Here is a 20,623-nt window from a genome sequence, read left to right as displayed (position 1 = left end):
GGTCGGTTTGGTGACGGCTCCATGTCAGACAAATCGTACGATTCCGTGCTGAATTCGGGATCGTACTGCGTGTTGGCGGCGAATGAACGATATTCGTCAGGTTCTGTACCCGGCCAACCCGCCTCACCACTGAACATCGGACTGTTGGGACTTGATGAATCCATTTCGTAGTAATAAAAAATGCGAGTTTCGAGAGTGGAATCGCGAAATGAAATGTTACAAATGAAGGGTATTTATAAAAAAACCAAACCGCGTGTCATCGTCCGCGGAGCCCATAATGGGGCGGACGATAGCCTATCGTCAGCGACATCGTCCGCCGCTCTCACAATGACGCGGACGATAGCCTATCGTCCGAGCTATACGCCGCGGACGATGTATCGGCCGTGAGCATCGGGCGCGCCCGATGGCAGGCACCCACAATGGTGCCATCGTCCGTGCCCGAGGACGATGGACGCCATCAGGCGTGCCATCGGGCGCCCCATTGTGGGTGCCCTAAGAACATCTCCAATGGCTTTCTCCCAGCAATAGCCCAGCCACAAACTCCTTCTGCAGCATTATCAGCACTAAAATTCCTCCTGCCACGTCATTAGGACAAGCAAATAGCCCAGCAATAGCCTAGCCACATCACCCATATAAAACAAATAATTGACAATCACACAAAATACGGAATTAAATTTACGACACAGATACAAGAAAATCCAATTATTTTATTTAAATTTTAAAAAAAGTGCATTTAAAAAAATTACATAATTAAAAAAAACTAGCGCCGTGCAATCCTCCGCGCCCACAACTCTTCAATTAAATCCTTTTGGAGTCGAATATGAGCATCCGTTTGGCGCATGTCGGCATGTGCTTGGAGGAGGCCGGCTTCATCATGCGGGACCCCATTTCGTACGTTGGGGGCGGCTATGCCGTGGCTTCGACCGGCTTCATTATCGTCGTTGGCCAAACTGGTCAGTCGTACACCTTCATCTTCGACAATCATATTGTGCATGATAATACTACATGTGTACATTATATCAGCAATGCAGTCGATATGCCACAAACGCGTTGGACCCCTAATTGCCGCCCATCGAGGCTGGAGCACACCAAATGCGCGCTCCACGTCCTTGCACGCCGACTCCTGGCGTTCCTCAAAGTAGGCCTTCCTCTCATCCGATGCGCATCTGATCGTCTTCACAAAGACGAGCCACCTAGGGTATATCCCATCCGCCAAGTAGTAGCCCATATCATGCTGGGTCCCGTTGGCGACAAAACTGATGGCCGGACCGACGCCCTGGCACTGCTCGTTGAAAAGGGGCGACGAGTTGAGGACGTTGAGGTCGTTGTTCGACCCGGCTATCCCAAAATAGGCATGCCAAATCCATCGCCGGTAGTCAGCAACGGCCTCCAGGATCATCGTGGGATTCTTTCCCTTGTAGCCGGTCGTGTATAACCCCTTCCAGGCAGCGGGACAGTTCTTCCACTCCCAAGGCATACAATCTATGCTGCCTAACATACCCGGGAACCCATGCTTCTCCCCGTGCATCTGCATCAGATACTGACAGTCTTCGCGAGTAGGGCTTCGAAGGTACTGATCACGGAAAATTTCAATCACGCCCTGACAGAAATACTTCATACATTCAAGGGCAGTCGACTCACCGATGTGGAGGTACTCGTCCCACATGTCTCCCGCGCCTCCGTAGGACAACTGCTTGATTGCCGCAGTGCACTTTTGAATAGGTGTGTGGCCGGGTATGCCAGCCGCATAGTGCCTGAAGTGGAAATACAGATATCGCTGCTCCAAGGCGTTAACAATACGCATAAACAGGGCTCTGCTCATCCTAAAACGGCGCCTGAAATGGTTGTCGTTGAACCGCGGCTCCTGTGAGTAGTCTGCGTATAGGCGCTGATGTGCAACTACGTGATCACGTTCAATCATTGTTCGGTGGTGGACAACTGGTCGTGGTCGAGGTCGAGGTACCGCCGGCTGCAAGGCCCTCTGCAGCAGCCGATCAATCTCACGGTTCGTATAGGCCTCTAACGCTTCGTTCATTCGACGATCGTACTCCACATCATCCCCACCACTACTACCACCAACGTTGCTCATTTCCCGTTGTTGATCTTGTACAGAAATTAAGGTAGAGAGAGTACTCGTTAAAACAAATGGTGCGAATGAAAATGACGTGCAAATCGGGTATATATAGTGTTTCGAAATTAAAAAAAAACATAAAATTCGCTCGCCGATTGCTCGACGGTCCTGAGCCTGCAATGGCGACAAGCAGACCGGCGAGTGCTCGCGAATCGGCCAGAGCTCGCCGATTTTTTCGCCGAAATGGCGCTCGCCGGTTTCAATGGTTCGGCGAGCGGACGGGCGAGCGCCGGAAATCGGCTTGCCGGACCGCTCGCCGCCATTGGGGATGCTCTAAAAGAATTGGGCCCACCTGTCACTTATGCGAAAAAGTGTTCAACCCCAACTAATTAATTACACCTAAATCTTGAAATCTGATTCTAAAAATGGGAAATGCTTTATTTTTATTTGGACGAAGGGTTTTAAATTTTATTTACACCTACCCGTAATTCGTGGGACCTTCAATTTTATTCTTTTAGTGGAAATGATTTTGTATTGAATTCAAAAAGATTTTGTTTATGTGAAACCGAAAAATAGTGAAATTTGACCGTGGCTTTTACCGATATTTGGTCACACCGAGATTTCTTAGAGCACCCGCAACGCGGGCCGCCGGCGTTCCGCGGGCCGTTCCGCCGGAACGACTTCGCAGCGGAACGCGTTGCGGTGCATGGTGTCGTCGAGGAGCCGTTTCCAAGCCGTGCCGGGTGCCGACGGCTCGACCCGCGGCACGGTCCGTGCCGCCACGCGCTTCGGCGACGTGGCTCTCCCCGCTTCGTGCGTGACGCCCACTCGCCGGGCGACGTCACGTGCTGACGCAATAATTATTTTTTTTAAAAAAATTTGATTTAATAAATTTTTTTAACGGTAATATTACCGTTTTTTTATACAGTATTCTATAAATACTCATAATTCATCCTCATTTCACACACAACTAAACATCTATTCTTCCTAAATCAACTTCATTTCCTCTCCAATTTTCATATTCAATCTCTTCACAAAATGTCCGGCGACGGCAACTACGGCGGTGGCGGCTCCGGTGGGTGGGATCTCAACGCGTTCGGCGATTGGGAGACCATGTACAACACACTTGGTGGTTCCAGTTCGTCGACGCCGGGCACCCAGGTCGGCGACGCTGGGTGGGTACCAACCACCCACTTTCGATGTGGATGCATACGCTCGACCCGCCGCCTCGCGGCCTTCTCAGGGATTGTCCCAGATTCGGGAGGATATCTGATACACTATTTATTAGCACTAAAAATACCTGCAAGCATACAGGGTAGATCTAGTATAGCTAAAGGTCAGTACCGGATATCGAACACAGGGAATAAGATTGCAACTGACTACCATATATTAAGCGTCATATACTATCCAGAGACACGTGATTTTTTGGTTGATTAATTAAACTAGATTGAAAGAAATAAAGAAAAAAATGGAAAACATAAAAAGAAATAATACAAAGCAGGCTTAAGAATGTAGAATTTTAGGATCCAAAAACACAATCGACTTTCTTGAATTACGGTCTCCAGAGCTATTAAGTCGATCACAATTATAGATTAAACCCCCTCCCGAGGTGAGAAACCTGTAGATTAGGTGATAGGATTGAAGTCCCCTTCTAACCCTTAAACCCCTAACTCCTAAAAGCATATAAGATCAAAGACCTCACTCAAAACCTCAACCTCCCGAGTTCTATTGAATTAAGGTGTGAATTATCCCTTTTTCCAAGTCAATTATTTCGTCTCCCGAGTACTCTAATTAACTCTAACATGTATTCAAGAGGTAGCTAATCAATTGAACACAGAAAGCACCAGATAAATCAATTAACTGCAAGAGCTAACAAGGAAAATCAATCGAATATCTATACCAAAAATTCTACAAAAGATGTTCTACTCATAGACAAGTAAAAACTACAATTAAAGTACGAGACATGAAAGAAATTGATAAAACCCAAGGTTGAATCTTCAATCTTCAGTCTTCTCTTGCCTGGATCTGCAGAGCTCCGCTCCAATGGAAGATGGATGAATTATGTGTGTATTATGGAATGGAAAGAGGTGTAGAGATGGAGAAGGATTGGAGGCTCTGAGATAAAGATTATAATTTAGGTTATGGGTATTTATAAGCTGAAAAAGGTTTATTTTTGATAAATTTCGTGCCCTACAAGAAATAGGAGAGATTTGGCTTCACAATATAATAATTTCTTTTCTTCCGTGAATTTCCGCCTAATTTCAGCCAGATTTTGACTGCACTGCGCGATGTTTGTAAAATGGCCATAACTTCTCCACAGAACTCCGATTTAGATGTTTAAGGTATCCACGCGAAGTTCTTTAGAAGACGAAGAGACTAGTATCTAGTAGGCACTGATTGGACTTCAAAATCGCTTCCATAATGGGCTCGAACAGAGGCTGCTGCACTTTGGCCATTTTTACACCTTTTTCTATCTTTTTCTATCATTTATCAACAAACACGTCAAAAATACCAAATGTATAACATATGCAATCTAAGAACATAATTTGCATGATTGACATTTAAAACAAGTCAAATCTAGTCCTTAAAAACATGCAAAATCTGTGTTTGTCAACTCCCCCAAACTTAATTATTTGTTTGTCCTCAAACAAAACAAGAGAAAAACTACTAAAGAAACACGGATGCTTAGTACTAGACTTCATAGTTGCCTCAAAAATTGTAACAAGAAATGAAGAGTTTGACAAGAGTATAAATCAAATTAAGCAAAGCTTATTAGTGCATTTTCATTACTAGCTCGTTGATCACCTTGAAGTACATGCGCTCACAAGTGTTTAGAATGTGTTTATCACTCACTCTCAAAGTGTATAAGGTAAAGAATATATGCTCTCAGATCATGCAACATGCAAAGTTTACCATAGGCTTGCTCGATGTCTAATCCTTCCTCTACTTTATGTAATTAAAATAAAAAATCCGAAAGGTCTTTATTTTCGGTTATAATGTAGGCTCTTTGGTAAGGTGAGGAAATATGGCTAAAAAGTAACTAATCCCAAACATAGCAAAAGTGATCAATTTCTACTACATCAAACATAGCACTGCACCAACAATTCGAATCTCAGTAAATTCTAGATTTTGTCTAAATTTCTTCTCACTTCCCAAATTCCTTTGATTTTTTTTTCTTTTCATTTTTTTTCTTTTGTACATCCTTTCTTTTTTTTTCTTTTATGCACAACCAAATATCTCATTCAAACCACAAATGTCTATGCACTTTTCACAAGTAAGCACACTATTTTTCTTTCTACCTTATCTCTCCAACTCTTTTCATAAGATATGAACTAACTTTCTCCAAAGAGCGTATGGATATTCCCCCTTATTTAGCTTCCAACGAAAAAGGCTTTAAAGGCTCAAAGTGGCTAGCTAGGGAAAAATATTTTGAATAAGGTCATAAATTTAGATATATAAAGTAGCTAAGAAGGATGGCCTAACGTCCTCTTTTATCATTTAAACACTATGTAAACTTAGGCAGACTAGGAGCAAGTTCTAGAAACAAATACATGAACATAGATAGATCACACAAGAAAGAAATTTATGGCTCAAGTCTCACAAGGTATAAGCATGATTCAAGGCAAACAAGCAATTCATTATTTATGCACATTTTCACTAAACCTTCAAATCAGTGCATCAAGTCAACTCAACCAACACATAAACGAAATTTTTATCATAGGCAACTCGGTCTGATGTTCCTAAACATAAGTATTTCTAAATTTTCTATGTTATGCCCGTGACAAGATTCACCTCGGGATTATTAAAAAAAAACTAACAAAAATAAGCAAAAACAACTAAACTCACGGTCCACCACTTCATCCCCCCAAACTTATTCAAAACTAAGTTAAGAATAAGTTTGTAGAGTCGGTAGGGACGTGAGTAAACTAAGAAAACAAAATAAATATGAAAAAAAGATACCGATGTTGGGTTGCCTCCCAACAAGCGCTTGGTTAACGTCTTTAGCTTGACGTTCTTTGAAGCTCATAAATTATCCCCCATTCTCGGGACTTCCTGTGGGATGCCTTTTGTACCTTAACGTGATCATTTTTCATCCCCTGTAATATTCTCTATCTCCCAATTAATTGCAAAAATTTTCAACAATAGACTAAGATCAAGCAAAAAAATTTAAGCTCTAGAAATATACACAATTCATGCAAGATAAAATAGCCTCGCAATGCTATGAACATGAACTATGTGTATCAACAATCAATAAAAGTGATATTCAATTTTCATCCAACAAGATCAACATACTCAAGCACACCCAACAATAATTAATTCCAAAAATCCAAGACTCACAAATTCATCAACCTCCATCAAACTCCAATCCAAACTTCCAATATATAAATCAACAACAAGGCCATTCAAGGAAAAAATTCAAGATCAAAGCTCAGAAATTAAAAGAGAACGTACCTTGTGTCGATTGAGAGCTAAGCACATGAATAATTGGTAGAGTACAAAGAATTTGCTTAAGTGATGTGAATTTAAAGTGTGTGTGAGTGATTTATGTGGAGAAAATAAAATAAAATAAAAATAAGGGGAAGGAGGTTCTAGTTTTTCTACTTTTTTTTAAAGATTTTCTTGAAAAAAATACGAAGAATAAGAAGTTTTAACAAAAGGAAAAAGAAAAAAAAAAGAAAAGGAAAAAAAAATTCAAACGGAAAAGGAAAAAAAGTTTAAAGAAAAGATTTTTTTATTATTTTTTTTATTTAACTTAAGCTCTATGGAGAAAAACTTCAGCTCTACGGAGGAGAAAACTAAAAGCAAAAAAAATAATAAAAACAAGAGAGCAAGCATATTTTATATCTCACTCACGCTCTACGGAGTATATCAAATGTTGTAGCAGATAATTGCATCTTCCATAGGAGCGCAGAGTAATCCATTGTTGTGTTTCGTGCTCCTTGCAAAACAAATACAATAAAAACAATTAAAACAAAACTAAACAAAATATTACACTCCAAATTAGTATTATCAACCGTTCTACAATATCAGCTTAAAGCAATAATAGTCCCCGGCAACGGCGCCAAAAACTTGATGCACTATTTATTAGCACTAAAAATACCTGCAAGCATACAGGGTAGATCTAGTATAGCTAAAGGTCAGTACCGGATATCGAACACAGGGAATAAGATTGCAACTGACTACCATATATTAAGCGTCATATATTATCCAGAGACACGTGTTTTTTTGGTTGATTAACTAAACTAGATTGAAAGAAATAAAGAAAAAAATGGAAAACATAAAAAGAAATAATACAAAGCAGGCTTAAGAATGTAGAATTTTAGGATCCAAAAACACAATCGACTTTCTTGAATTACGGTCTCCAGAGCTATTAAGTCGATCACAATTATAGATTAAACCCCCTCCCGAGGTGAGAAACCTGTAGATTAGGTGATAGGATTGAAGTCCCCTTCTAACCCTTAAACCCCTAACTCCTAAAAGCATATAAGATCAAAGACCTCACTCAAAACCTCAACTCTCCCGAGTTCTATTGAATTAAGGTGTGAATTATCCCTTTTTCCAAGTCAATTATTTCGTCTCCCGAGTACTCTAATTAACTCTAACATGTATTCAAGAGGTAGCTAATCAATTGAACACAGAAAGCACCAGATAAATCAATTAACTGCAAGAGCTAACAAGGAAAATCAATCGAATATCTATACCAAAAATTCTACAAAAGATGTTCTACTCATAGACAAGTAAAAACTACAATTAAAGTACGAGACATGAAAGAAATTGATAAAACCCAAGGTTGAATCTTCAATCTTCAGTCTTCTCTTGCCTGGATCTGCAGAGCTCCGCTCCAATGGAAGATGGATGAATTATGTGTGTATTATGGAATGGAAAGAGGTGTAGAGATGGAGAAGGATTGGAGGCTCTGAGATAAAGATTATAATTTAGGTTATGGGTATTTATAAGCTGAAAAAGGTTTATTTTTGATAAATTTCGTGCCCTACAAGAAATAGGAGAGATTTGGCTTCACAATATAATAATTTCTTTTCTTCCGTGAATTTCCGCCTAATTTCCGCCAGATTTTGACTGCACTGCGCGATGTTTGTAAAATGGCCATAACTTTCTCCACAGAACTCCGATTTAGATGTTTAAGGTATCCACGCGAAGTTCTTTAGAAGACGAAGAGACTAGTATCTAGTAGGCACTGATTGGACTTCAAAATCGCTTCCATAATGGGCTCGAACAGAGGCTGCTGCACTTTGGCCATTTTTACACCTTTTTCTATCTTTTTCTATCATTTATCAACAAACACGTCAAAAATACCAAATGTATAACATATGCAATTTAAGAACATAATTTGCATGATTGACATTTAAAACAAGTCAAATCTAGTCCTTAAAAACATGCAAAATCTGTGTTTGTCAATATCCCCGTTGCACCCACCCAGGGAGGAGGCCGAGGCGGTGGAAGCTCCAGGGCTGCGTCTGAGGCGGCCGAGGAGGAGGAGGAACAGGAGGATGAACCAGAGGATCTGGGCCGGCATCCGTACAGCAACGAAGAAACAAAGGCGGTGTACAACGCCTGGCTCACCGTCTCGTATGATCCCATCGTCGGGAATCAACAAGCCGCCAAGTGCTTCTGGGTAAAGGTCCGTGATGTCTACCACCAGACTAAGCCGAAAGTGGCCCGGAAGCGGAAATATACAATGCTCCGTGCTCACTTTCGCCGGGTCGACGTACAGGTCAAAAAATTCTGCGGCATCTACTCGGCCGAAGCGGCGCAATACCAAAGCGGAGCTTCGGGCGCCGACATTCTGAGGGCGGCTTTGCTCGCCTTCCACCAGGACACCGGTCTACAGTTCAAATTTATTGATATTTGGCAGCTCGTCAAGGACGAGGAAAGGTGGGCGGCGGTGTCCGCTCGAGCTCGGGCTCAACCTCAAAGCGCACGAAGCACACGACGACCGGCAACTACTCGTCTGGTGACACCGGTGAGGCCAGCGAGGGTGAACCGCATGTGTTTGGGGGTACGGGGTATCCAACGCCCGACGAATACGGGGGGTCCAGCCGTGGGCGCCGTCGGCCGCAAGGGACGAAGGCGGCGAAGGCGGCTAGAGCGGGAAGGGCCGAGGCGAATCAAGCCAGCCGACCTCGGGATCGGGCTCGCGGGGAGGCTCGGACACACTTATGGTGGCGTACATAACCGCCACAATGGCGGACACTTCCCGCTTCTAGTACGCCCAATTCACGGCCTGGTGGAACGAAATTGTTGCTATGGCAGCACAACTTGGCCTTCCGACTCCCCCTAAACCTCGACCGCCTCCGGAGGATGATTCGCCGGCGGAGTAGTTTTTTTATTTTCCCACGTTTAATTGTGTGTTTTTTATTGTGTTTTTTATTTTTTTTAGGATTTTAATTATGTGTTTTTTATTTTTTTAAGTTTAAGTTGTAATTTTTTTTAATGTTGTGTGTTTTTTAATAAAGTGTGTTTGTTTTTTATTAAAGTGTATTTTTTTAATTGAATTGAGTTGGAAAAAAAAAATGAAATTGAATGAATAGTAATTTAAGGAACGGTTAAGGAATGGAGGGTTGCATGTTCCGTTCCTTAGTTAAGGAATGTAGTAAAAAAGTACAGTGAGCCCCGCAAATGGTAGTTTAAGGAACGGTTTAGGAACAATATAGGAACAACGTTGTAGATGGCCTTATAATCGTCGTTTTCCTTTTACTTTGCTATATTTGTGTACCATAGTTTGAGTGTGTAATATTCCCAAAATATATAGAGATTCTATTACGATAAAACGATAAAAAAGGAAATGAGATTAAATACTAGTAGTATAATTTTGTATTCATGCGATTTTCTTAATTTGCTAGAGACGTAAGCAAAATGACCACCGTATATTAAAAATCGGAAAATATGGAAGCTTGAATCCAAAGATAGAAACCGACACGTAGCGGTGGGATTCTCGATTTCATAGTGGTGTAGTAGTTCTGTTCGTAATACCGCCACGCTGGCATATGGCTTTTCTGGGGCGTTCGATCAAACCAATCTCAACGACTGAGATCAATTCGTGTGACAAAGCAACCTCATGTGATGTTTCCACGAGGGCTTTTGTAGATGTGAAATACCCCCTTCCAACAAATGAATAGATGATGAGATTAAAAAAAGCTTCATTTATAGGGGTAGAGAGAGAGAGACAGACAGACAGACAGAGAGCTGAATTAGGGGATTTTGTGGAAGAGGAGGAGTCCATTTGGAGAAAAAAGATTGTTGTTTTATCCGCCGGATTCATTCTGAATCTTGATTTCTCGGCGAGTCTCATCTCCTTCTCCGGCGAATTATGCAATAGGCACCTCTGATGAGATATCTGATTGGATTTATTCATCTGGGTCAAGCTGAAACTCTGCATCAAAAGGGGGGAAATTTCAGTGATGGACAGAAACAGAGAAGCCAGAAGAGCTAGTATCGTCGGCTCCAATGGCTTCAATCGCCGCCGCCACCGAACTAACAGTCTCAGAGACTCTCCAGGTTGATTTTTCTCATTTCTCATCAACAGATCTGTCTCCGACTCCCAATTTTTTATACTAACGAATCAAGCCTTTTTTGCTGCTGTTTGCAGATGAAGATGCGGGTCTGGAGTTGCAGGAATCGGTGAGGTTAAGAGATCGAGTGAAGAAGGATCGGGATCGAGAGAGGGAGAGGGAGAGGGAGAGAGAGAGGGAAAGGGAGAGGGATAGAGAAAGGGATTTGAGAGAAAGGTCTAGCCGGAGCAAGAGGAGAAGAGGTGGAGACGAAACTTCAGAAGAGAGCGTCAATGATGAAGAAGACGACGAGGATGAAGACAACGCCGCTGGAGGCGTGAGATTGTTGTCGCAGGCGGTTGGTTCCGCTCCAAACCACCATCACGGCGGCCATAGCCATAGCACTAGTAGTTTTAGTCAACCTCAACAGAACAACAACAGCAATAATAACACTGTAAGCAGCAATCATCACCATCTCCAGCACAGAAAAAGCTTCCCTCCCACTTCTTCAACGGCGGCCAAGATTTCTAGAGTGCCACCGGTTTGGAAATCCGGCGATGAAATGATCAGCGCCTCCGTTCCTAGAAAGGCACGTTCCGGTAAGACACGGAAAACTCACCTCATTTCTCCGATTCCTAATTCTCGATGTTTTTTTAGGTCAAACCTTTTGATTTCTTTTCATTTTCGTAAAGCATCCACGAAAAGGTCTCACGATTGGATTTCAATCAGCAGCAACAACAACAGCGGCGGCGGAGTTTCAGGTGGAGAACCGAATCTCGGGAGCTCTCCAGCGACGCCTTTGCCGGCGGCTCCTATATCACCCTCTTCTTCCAATGCCATGAGAAAGAAGCTTGTTAGTGCCTGAAATCGGTTAATAATTTTTTAAAACTCCAAAGATTCTTAATCCTGAACTTTTGCAATCTGCAGAAACAGGCGGTGAGCAACTCCGCTCCGAAGCTGAAGCCGCCTAAAGTGGCGGCGGCGGCGGCGGCTGCGTCGAAGCCGAGCTCTTCGAATCCGGAAGAGTTGGAGATTGAAATCGCCGAGGTGTTGTACGGCTTGATGACTCAGTCACAAGCCCCTTCATCCAAGAAGGAGGAGTCGAGAGAAATCAACAGATTGAGCAGCGATGTGAAATCGCATAATTCATCGCCGATTTCTAATTCTACTTCGGCCAATAATCCCAATTTGGGTGCCAATTCTGGGCCCCTTTCAGCCGTCCGTAAGTGTTCAATCACGCCGTATTCAGTTTCAGATTTTCTCTGATTGAGAGAGCTAAAAATGTCGCTTATCGTTTTGCAGCTCCAAAGAGAAAGAGGCCGCGGCAGATACCTGAAAACTCGAGCCACGGCGTTCGGAGCAGCCCCGTTCCGGCGAAGCTTGAAGCGGATCAGACGCCGAAGAGCGAGATTTCATCAATAACTACGGAGAAATCGGGGTCCGCAGCTGAAAATGTGTACGAAGCGGCTGCCGATTTGGTCGATCCACAGACGCAAGCGGCGGTGGAGCCGGCTGCGCCGAAGGTGGAGTCGGAGATGAAGCATGTCTCTGAAGAATTAAGGGAGAGCAAGGAAGAGATGAAGTCGCCGAAAGAGAGAGACTCTCCGGCGGTGAGAGCGGAGGTTAGCCAAAACGGCGATTCACCGGCGGCGGCGACTACTAAAATGTGAGTACAGAAATTTGGGTTTAATTTTCTTGGGGGAATGATTTTCTCATCATTTGCCCTAACTTTGGTATTTTTGAATTTAGCAATTCCACGGCAATGGAGTTGGAGAATGGGAAGGAAGAGAAATTTGAAATAGATCTGATGGTGAGCGAAGAAACGATTTTTTTGAAGTCCGTTTTCTTGTGTTTTTGTTGCTTAAATGGAATTTGAGTCCGGTGGTTTCAGGCGACGCCGCCGCAAGCTAAACCTTCTCCAGAAAAAGAAGCAAAGATCGATTTGAGGGATTCGCCAGTGGAACAGAAGCCGGTTGTTCAGGTCACTGATGCTGTACGTTGATAGATGATTACTGTTTTTATTTGGATTCTTAGATTTTGATGGGCAGCCTTCTGATGTTTTTATCTGCAGAATTTGAGAGATCCAGCCGACGAAAATTGCAAAAGTGGAAACGGGAGGGATGAAGAAAAGAAGCTTCTAAAAGAAGCCGAATCAAAGGAGAGGAATGTTGATTTGCATCTCGATTTGGAGAAGTCTGAAAGGGACCTTGGCCACGGAGATGGAGTTACTGCAGCAAACAAATCACAGTCAGCGTTGAAGCCCACAGAGAAATCTGGTAGGTTTTCTTTTTATATGGTGAATATATGGCCTTGTGCCTTGGGTGTGTAGATTGATGCTGAGAGGTTTGTATGTTTCCTGAACTCAGGTCATTCAACAAGCTCTTTACCGCTGCCAATGTCCATGGGAAACTGGCCTGGTGGGCTTCCTCCGATGGGGTATGATTGCTTTTGCTTGATTTCATTGAAATCTTTATGCTGGTTCTGTTTTGATGGTGTTTCATTGTTTTTGTCAGCAGATATATGGCCCCATTGCAAGGAGTTGTATCGATGGATGGTGGTCCAGTTGCTCCTGCACATATTCAGGTAAACTATTTTTCTACTTGTTTTGTTATGGAGCAATGATGATGGCCTTTGTGGTGAATCTTTGGTGATCATTTATGTTGAAATTTTTGCAGCCGATGTTCACTCAGCCCCGGCCAAAACGCTGTGCTACACATTGCCACATTGCTAGGAACATACATTACCTCCAGCAGTTCATGAAGATGAACCCCTTCTGGCCTGGACCTGCTGGCTCAGCTTCTTTATTTGGGTCGAAGCCTTGCAATCTTAACGTCATACCTGGGCTGGAGTTGCACGGCAATGTTGCTGTTAAAGGTGCGCAGGATAAGGCCCAGAACGTCCCCAATCATGCTGGGAAAGAGAAGGGTTCTCAGCCGGCCAGTACGTCTGGTTCTGCTCAGAGAAAGCAACAGATTCTAATCCAGCAAGCGTTGCCTCCCGTTGCTCCTAGTAATATACTGGTATGTTTTCTTTTACGTCTCTAATTTTGCTGCAACTCTATTCTGGTGGAGTGGTGTTGAGTGTTTGTATGGTGCTGAGCAGGGGCCTACTTTCATCTTCCCCTTGAACCAGCAGCAGTCGGCTGCCCCACGGCCTAGTGGTGCGAAATCTCCGGCTGCTGGGGTTTCGTCCAACACTGGTGGCTCTGGTGTTACGAATTCCACTTCAGCAGCTGCAGTGAGTTTCAACTACCCGAATATGCCTTCTAATGAGACACAGTATTTGGCGATCCTACAGAACAACGGGTACCCGTTTCCCATACCGGCTGCTGCTGTAGGGGGACCCCCGAATTACCGGGGTACACCAGCCCAGGCGCTGCCTTTGTTCAATGGTTCATTCTATTCCTCACAGATGATTCATCCTTCACAACTTCAGCACGCTCAGCCACCATCCATCCAGTCACAGTTGATGCAAGCCCACCAAAATGCAAGCCCATCGAGTGGTGGTTCCTCGAATTCACAGAAGCATTTGCAGGGCCAGCATCCAAGAACGCAAACTGGTGCTGGCATCTCCAGTGATTCTGGAACTGCTAGCTTGCAAAACATGTCGTCCCTGAAGTCCTCCCAGCCATCCCAGCAACAATTGCAACAGAGTCACAGCCAGTATGTACACCAATCACGGGCAAGACACCTTGAGGGCGAACCCAGTAGGGAAGACAGCCCATCAACGACTGACAGCCGCGGTTCTCGAGCCTCGATGAATATCTATGGCCAGAATTTTGCGATGCCAATGTACCCACAGAATTTTGGGTTAATGACTCATCCAGCCACTTTGGCTGGTGCTGGGGGTGGCGCTGCTAGTGCTACCAGCGCGAATAGTAATCATGCTGACAAGAAAGGGCATCAGCTGCAGCCGGTATCAAAGACAGGACCGGAGTCATTGCCTGCAAGTCATAGTTTCGCGATGAGTTTTGGTACTATCAATGGAACTAGTGGTGGCCCAGGCATCGATATGACATCTGTGGCTCAGAATCACGCAATGTTTCAGAGCTCCTCAGAAGCCACGCGACAGAATATCCAGTTGATGGCTGGTGCTCAGGCTGCACAAAAGAAGAACATCCGAATCTCTGATGATGCTAAATCTAGCGGTGTAGATTCCAATTCCACAGAAGAAGATGAACGCAAGATCTTGACGGGAAAGGCTATGGGTGTTGGTGGGCAGCAATCCATTGTATTTGCAAGGTCGGACTTGACTGATGGGCATGTTTCGTCAATTCAGACGAACAACGTGATTGAGAGCTCCACACGGTCTCTAAATGCTTCGTCTGGTGCATCTCGCAGCTCCCGTTCTAATGCCGTGAATGTTCAGAATGCTCACAGCATTCAAGTTCAACTTCAGCAACAGCAAACGCTGCTGCTCAAGCAGCAGCAGCTACAACAGCAGCTACAACAACAGCAACAGCAGCAGCAGCAGCAACAGCAGCACCAACAACAGCAACAGCAGCACCAACAACAGCAACAGCAGCACCAACAGCTGCAGCAGCAATTGCAGCAACACATGGTAGCAAATTCAGTTAGTCTGCAGCAGCACATGACAGCAAATTCAGTTAGTCTGCAGCAGCACATGACAGCAAATGCAGCTAGTCGACAGCAGCATTTCAATTCATCTTCAGCCATGGGTTTGAAGTTTCCGAGTGGCCTCTCTGGTTTCCCAACAAATCTTGTAAAGAGCAACAGCAGCAGCCCATCTCAGTCCCCTCAATGGAAAGGCCCTGGTAGAACTTCAACCCCCCAAACCCCTTCTGTAACTACGACCACGCTAAAAAACCTTCCCCAACAGCATGCTCGGACTCAAGCCCCGATGCATGCTCAAATATCCTTTGGAGGGAATCAGAAACCATCAACAGGCTCACAAGGTCAAGCACATCCCAGCAACAACCAGACTTCGTCTTCCCCTATGATGGTAGGCTCTCCGACGACCTCTTCCGTTTCCAAAGGAGCCAGTGGGAGCCCTAGAACAACTTCATCTGCTTCTACGAATAACAAAATGGGAACGGGTCATGCTTCGTCCTTGTCAACACAGCCAACCAAGAACCCACCATCCGTTTCTAACCAGAAATCTCCATCAATTTTGGGAAACCTTCATGTTGCTTCAGCCTCTTCTGGCAGCGTACAGAAACCTCAAATGCAACACCAGTCTCAGCAACAGATGCCTAAAACAATGCAGCAACAGTTGTACTTCTCAAATCCATATACACAATCCCAATCTCAACATTCTGCGAGTAAAAGCTCTTCCACACCCAGTGCCAGCGGATATTATATGCCACGAAGACAGACAGACCAACACCAGCAGTCACCGGGTGCTCCGGTGACATCGGCTGGGAGTTTATCTTTATGCACTCCTGTCACATTGGGTGGTGCAAACACGAATGGTCCAGCTACAGCAATTGCAGCAGCCACTGCTAATGCGAAGGGTGGCGGATTGGCTTCCCAGGGAATAATCAATGCACCGCAGTTTGCCTCACAGGCTGCTGGGAACCTTTTGCCTGCTGGCTTTTCCTACGCGCATTCCGTTCCAGCTGCTGTTCAGGTGAAGCCTACTGAGAAGAAACAACCTGCTGGTAAGTATCTACAAAAACTATAAATAGGTTTTGCAATCCCATATTAGGTTGAGAAATATGACTTTGTTTTACTGCATAAATTATAATAAATGGGAGTTGTGAATTTATTGTTAAATTTTACGATTTCTTGACCAGGAAATGACAATTTAAATCCATGGCAGTCTGAGAAAAAATGAAAGATGAAGAAGAAGCTGTGAGTCTCAAGGGAGAGGGAAATTTGGGACAGACATATGCTGGGACAATGAGGGGGCCGAGGACATTTGAACAAGGGAGAAGAGAAGACGGACGGAGCTCCTACTGCGTGCACGCGCCTGTTATTCGACTGGTAAACATGCTACATATGAAACCGGCAAGTGTTTTCATGGTGGAACTTCGGTGGGTTTGGAAGTGGGCGGGGGAGAGAATTGATCAATTTTTGGTGATGGACAAGAACAAGTTTAGATGTTAGAACACTGAGGAGCTTAGGTTCTTGTTTTTGGTTAGAATAGTGGACGCTCTTTGATCATATTTGTATCTTCCTCACTCTCCTGCTTGGGAATATACTTTACCAGAAAAAAAAAGAAAGAGAAATGAAAGATTATTCTGAAAACGAAAAAGAAGAAGGAAAGATTCGAGTTTTGGACATGTATGTAATGAATAGGGAGGGCCTCTAATCTTTTGAAGTTTGTTTGGAATGGCCTTGAAATTAATATGGTCCACATGTGCACTACTGTTAAGATCATTGTTTGTGTGTTGGAATGGCAGTGGACCTTTTTATATTGATATTGTCTACTCAGGGCCAAACGTTTTCTTTGTTGCCTTCAATTTAGAGAGAGAGAGAGAGAGAGGTTGATTGACGAAAAGGCTTCAACCATTTTACTGTTTTGAGTATTGCATGGCCTTTGACAATTAAGACTAGTGGATAGGATGATATAATTGTCATATGATGCCATCTATTATGCTTCGTGACATTTACATTAAAGAATTTGTGATTCAGTGGTTCTCTCTATCTTGACTAGCATGATATCAAACTTTAATTTAAACATTTATTTATATTATTAAATTCATTGCATTAAATACTACATAGAGTACAATAACGAACAACCACAAGCAATCAGCCCACAATCAAATAGGAGTATACAACTTGACTAAACGGTCAATAAATAGTTTGTCTACCTTTGTTTAGAGTTGCATAGCATTCATTTTGCATATATAGGAGTATTCATTTTGCATACATGGGGAAGTACAAAAAGGGGGTGAAAAAAAATTCGTGGTTCAATTTTCAGTATACAAAATCAAGAGACAAGATAGCAACCTGGATTCAGAGGAAGATTTGTGTGGTTATTTTTGGTGTTAATTTGAGTTACATTTTGGTAAATTAGGTTATTACACTAGGAGTTTGTGACCGAGATGAATTTTAGTTGGAAATGGTTAGTTACTTAGTTTAGCATTAATATAATTCAAACCCGGTCATATTATGGGATCACAACATTTTCGGTCGCTCATTCCGAATTAATCGGTACATTTTGTCAATCACGAATTGCAGATAAACATGTTTATTATTGTATATTGTAAAACATGCTTGGAGCTTCTTAAATAGTACTACCTCCGTTCCATGTTATTTGAGGCGTTTCTTTTCGACACGAGATTTAAGAAAATTGTGTTTAGTGAGTTAAAAGTTGAGGATAAAATAAAGTAAGAGAAAGAAGACAGAGTAAAATAAAAGAAAGAATAAAGTAGGTGAGATTAAATGTTTTGTTTTTAAGCAAAAAAAAGAAGAAATGACTCAAATAACTTGGAACAACCCAAAATTGAATACGACTCAAGTAACTTGGGACGGATGGAGCATAAAAAAATTGTTCTGTTTTACAAATATTTCATCTCTAAAAATAAATTTTACACATTGTAAAAATAAAATAATATTTAACAATTTAAATAGGCTTTGACTATTTATCATGAAATATTATAGTGTATATCTAAAACTAATAGCACTGGTGTGATAGAGCACTAAACGAATCTTACAATGAGATAGGTTTTTCTTTCTAAGTACCAATGTCTCATTAATTGTTACTCTCTTCGTCCCTGAAAATTTGTCACATTTCATTTTCTGCACTCGTTTCAGAAAAATGATAATAAATAGATAAAATTGGAGAGAGAGTAAAATAAGAAAGAGAGTAACGTAGATGATAGTATTCTCTACATTATTATCTCTCTTACTTTATACTCTCTCCACTTTAACTATTTATTACTCCTATTATTTTTTTTGCAAAAATGAAATGTAACAAATTTTCAGAAACAAAGGGACGGAAGGAGTAACATTGAACATATGATATTAGTTAGGTAGTGGTATTATTTAATAAAAGATGTGAGTTTCTCACTCATGACAATTTAAATAGTGGTCAATAATATCTAGCTATGCTAGATTGTTACGCCACTAAATCAGGTCCGCAAGAGTTCGGGTTGATAATATCATAAATAGGTATTTAGAAAAAGTTTTATTATTAAAAAACCTATGAATAATAAGTAGGTGTGGGATGGGAAATCAATCAGTATAAAATGGGTTTTGAAGAGCTACCCTCACAGTTGCAGTCTGAACATCAGGAGAAGTCTTAACGATGATAATCAAGAGATAGGCGATTCATACTACAATTCTAGGCAATAGGAGAGCTTTTAGAGGAATATGATTGTTGTATATTTTGATATGTGATGTTCTCGGCTCTTCCCTCATAATATAGGGAAGATGTACAATGTAAATTAGGTAATAGATCAATCTATTCCTAGACTATGTACTACATATTTATTCCATATCAATTTAATATCCTTTCCTCTAATCATGCTTCTATATTTGGTAATTCTTTGATTTGTGATCTTTGACACTCCCCCTCAAGTTGAGCAAGGGTATCTCCAATGCTTAACTTGGACAATACTTCTTTGAACACAGTTGGGTGGACAGCTTTGGTCAGGATGTCGGCCAGTTGTTCCTCTGAACGGACAAACGGGAATTCAATGATGCCTCCTTCTAGCTTCTCCATGATGAAGTGTCGATCAACTTCCACATGTTTAGTTCTGTCGTGTTGAACTGGATTTTCTGAGATACTGATGGCGGCCTTGTTGTCACAGTACAACTTACTCTTTCGAGTAGGTGGAAAACCAAGTTCTGCGAGTAGTCTTCTTAGCCATAGGATTTCCATGAGGCCACTTTTCATTCCTCGGAACTCGGCCTCGGCGCTAGATAGAGCAACCACTTTCTGCTTCTTACTTCTCCAGGAGACCAGGTTTCCTCCTATGAACATAAAGTATCCCCCTGTAGATTTTCTATCCACGGGATTACTTGCCCAATCGGCATCGGTGTAGCCATCAATCTCCAAATCTTCCCTCTTGGCTAGGAATACACCATATCCTATAGTCCCTTTCAAATAGCGCACGATTCTCAAGGCAGCCTCCATGTGATTAGTCTGAGGTTGGTGCATGAACTGACTTACAATGCCAACGGCGTATGCAATGTCGGGTCTCGTATGAGAGAGATAGATGAGTTTTCCGACAAGTCGTTGGTACCTGTCTTTGTCTGCGAGTTCTGCTCCTTCCTCTAGTTTCAAACCATGGTTGGCAACCATTGGAGTTTCTGCCGGTTTACATTCAAGGAGACCAGTTTCAGCCAACAGATCTAGGACATATTTTTTCTGTCTTAGGAATATTCCGTGTTTGGACCTTAACACTTCTATCCCCAAGAAGTACTTTAGTGCTCCAAGATCCTTCATCTCGAATTCCTTAAACAAATTCTCCTTCAACCTCTGTATCTCTTCTACATCGTCTCCGGTGATAATCATGTCGTCAACATATATGATTAAACATGTTATCTTGTCGCCTCTCCGTTTCGTGAAGAGTGTGTGGTCGGAGTGACTTTGCTTGAATCCGTGTTTGAACATAGCTTGACAAAATCTGCCGAACCATACTCGTGGAGACTGTTTCAGGCCGTATAGAGTTTTTCGTAATCGACACACTTCTCCTTTTCCAAATTCAGCGGAGAAGCCTGGTGGGACTTCCATGTAAACTTCCTTGTTCTGCTCTAGTTCCCCATGGAGAAAGGCTTTGGTCACATCAAACTGGTGCAAATTCCAGTCCCTGCTTGCCGCTACGGATAATAGTGTCCGCACGGTTTCCATCTTTGCCACTGGTGAGAATGTTTCTTCATAATCCACTCCGTAGACTTGGGTGTATCCCTTTGCCACAAGTCTTGCCTTGTACCTCTCGATTGAACCATCTGCTCGTCTTTTTATGGTGAATATCCATCGACATCCAACTGGCTTCTTTCCCTCTGGTAGTGTACATTTCTCCCATGTACCATTCTTCACCAATGCATCGATTTCCTTCTTCATGGCTTCTCGCCAGTGTTTATGTTTGCTTGCCTCTTCAAATGATTGTGGAATGTCTTCTTCCTCATAC

At 42.7% G+C, this 20,623-nt stretch overlaps 1 protein-coding gene across 5 annotated transcripts; it reads left to right on the top strand.

Annotated features, from left to right (window-relative positions):
* The first annotated feature begins 10,211 nt into the window (after positions 1-10,211).
* On the top strand, positions 10,212-16,963 carry LOC121799551 (protein TIME FOR COFFEE-like). 5 transcript variants are annotated; one of them, XM_042198957.1, is made up of 13 exons: positions 10,212-10,588; positions 10,680-11,180; positions 11,274-11,434; positions 11,509-11,803; positions 11,884-12,247; positions 12,331-12,391; positions 12,473-12,562; positions 12,653-12,857; positions 12,948-13,017; positions 13,095-13,164; positions 13,257-13,601; positions 13,684-16,201; positions 16,337-16,963. In XM_042198957.1, the coding sequence occupies exons 1-13, from the start codon at positions 10,492-10,494 to the stop codon at positions 16,375-16,377; spliced, it is 4,818 nt and encodes a 1,605-aa protein (XP_042054891.1). In that variant the 5' UTR covers positions 10,212-10,491; the 3' UTR covers positions 16,378-16,963. The 5 variants fall into 5 exon arrangements, with proteins under 5 accessions (XP_042054891.1, XP_042054890.1, XP_042054892.1 ...); XM_042198956.1 differs by having other exon boundaries at positions 12,473-12,574; positions 13,098-13,164; XM_042198958.1 differs by having other exon boundaries at positions 12,473-12,574; positions 16,363-16,963.
* The last annotated feature ends 3,660 nt before the right edge of the window (positions 16,964-20,623 follow it).

Source organism: Salvia splendens, chromosome 4 (genome assembly GCF_004379255.2).
Source record: "Salvia splendens isolate huo1 chromosome 4, SspV2, whole genome shotgun sequence".
In the NCBI taxonomy this organism is placed as follows: Eukaryota; Viridiplantae; Streptophyta; class Magnoliopsida; order Lamiales; family Lamiaceae; genus Salvia; species Salvia splendens.
Note: the sequence above shows the minus strand (reverse complement) of the source record. Positions and strands in the feature narration are given on the sequence as shown.

Bases quoted from the DNA above. Each gene is read 5' to 3' on its own strand.
- LOC121799551 (XM_042198955.1), top strand. From the start codon at position 10,492: ATGGACAGAAACAGAGAAGCCAGAAGAGCTAGTATCGTCGGCTCCAAT. The intron at 12,858-12,947 runs GTAGGTTTTCTT...TCCTGAACTCAG, and splicing joins GAAGCCCACAGAGAAATCTG to GTCATTCAACAAGCTCTTTA. The intron at 13,165-13,256 runs GTAAACTATTTT...AAATTTTTGCAG, and splicing joins TTGCTCCTGCACATATTCAG to CCGATGTTCACTCAGCCCCG.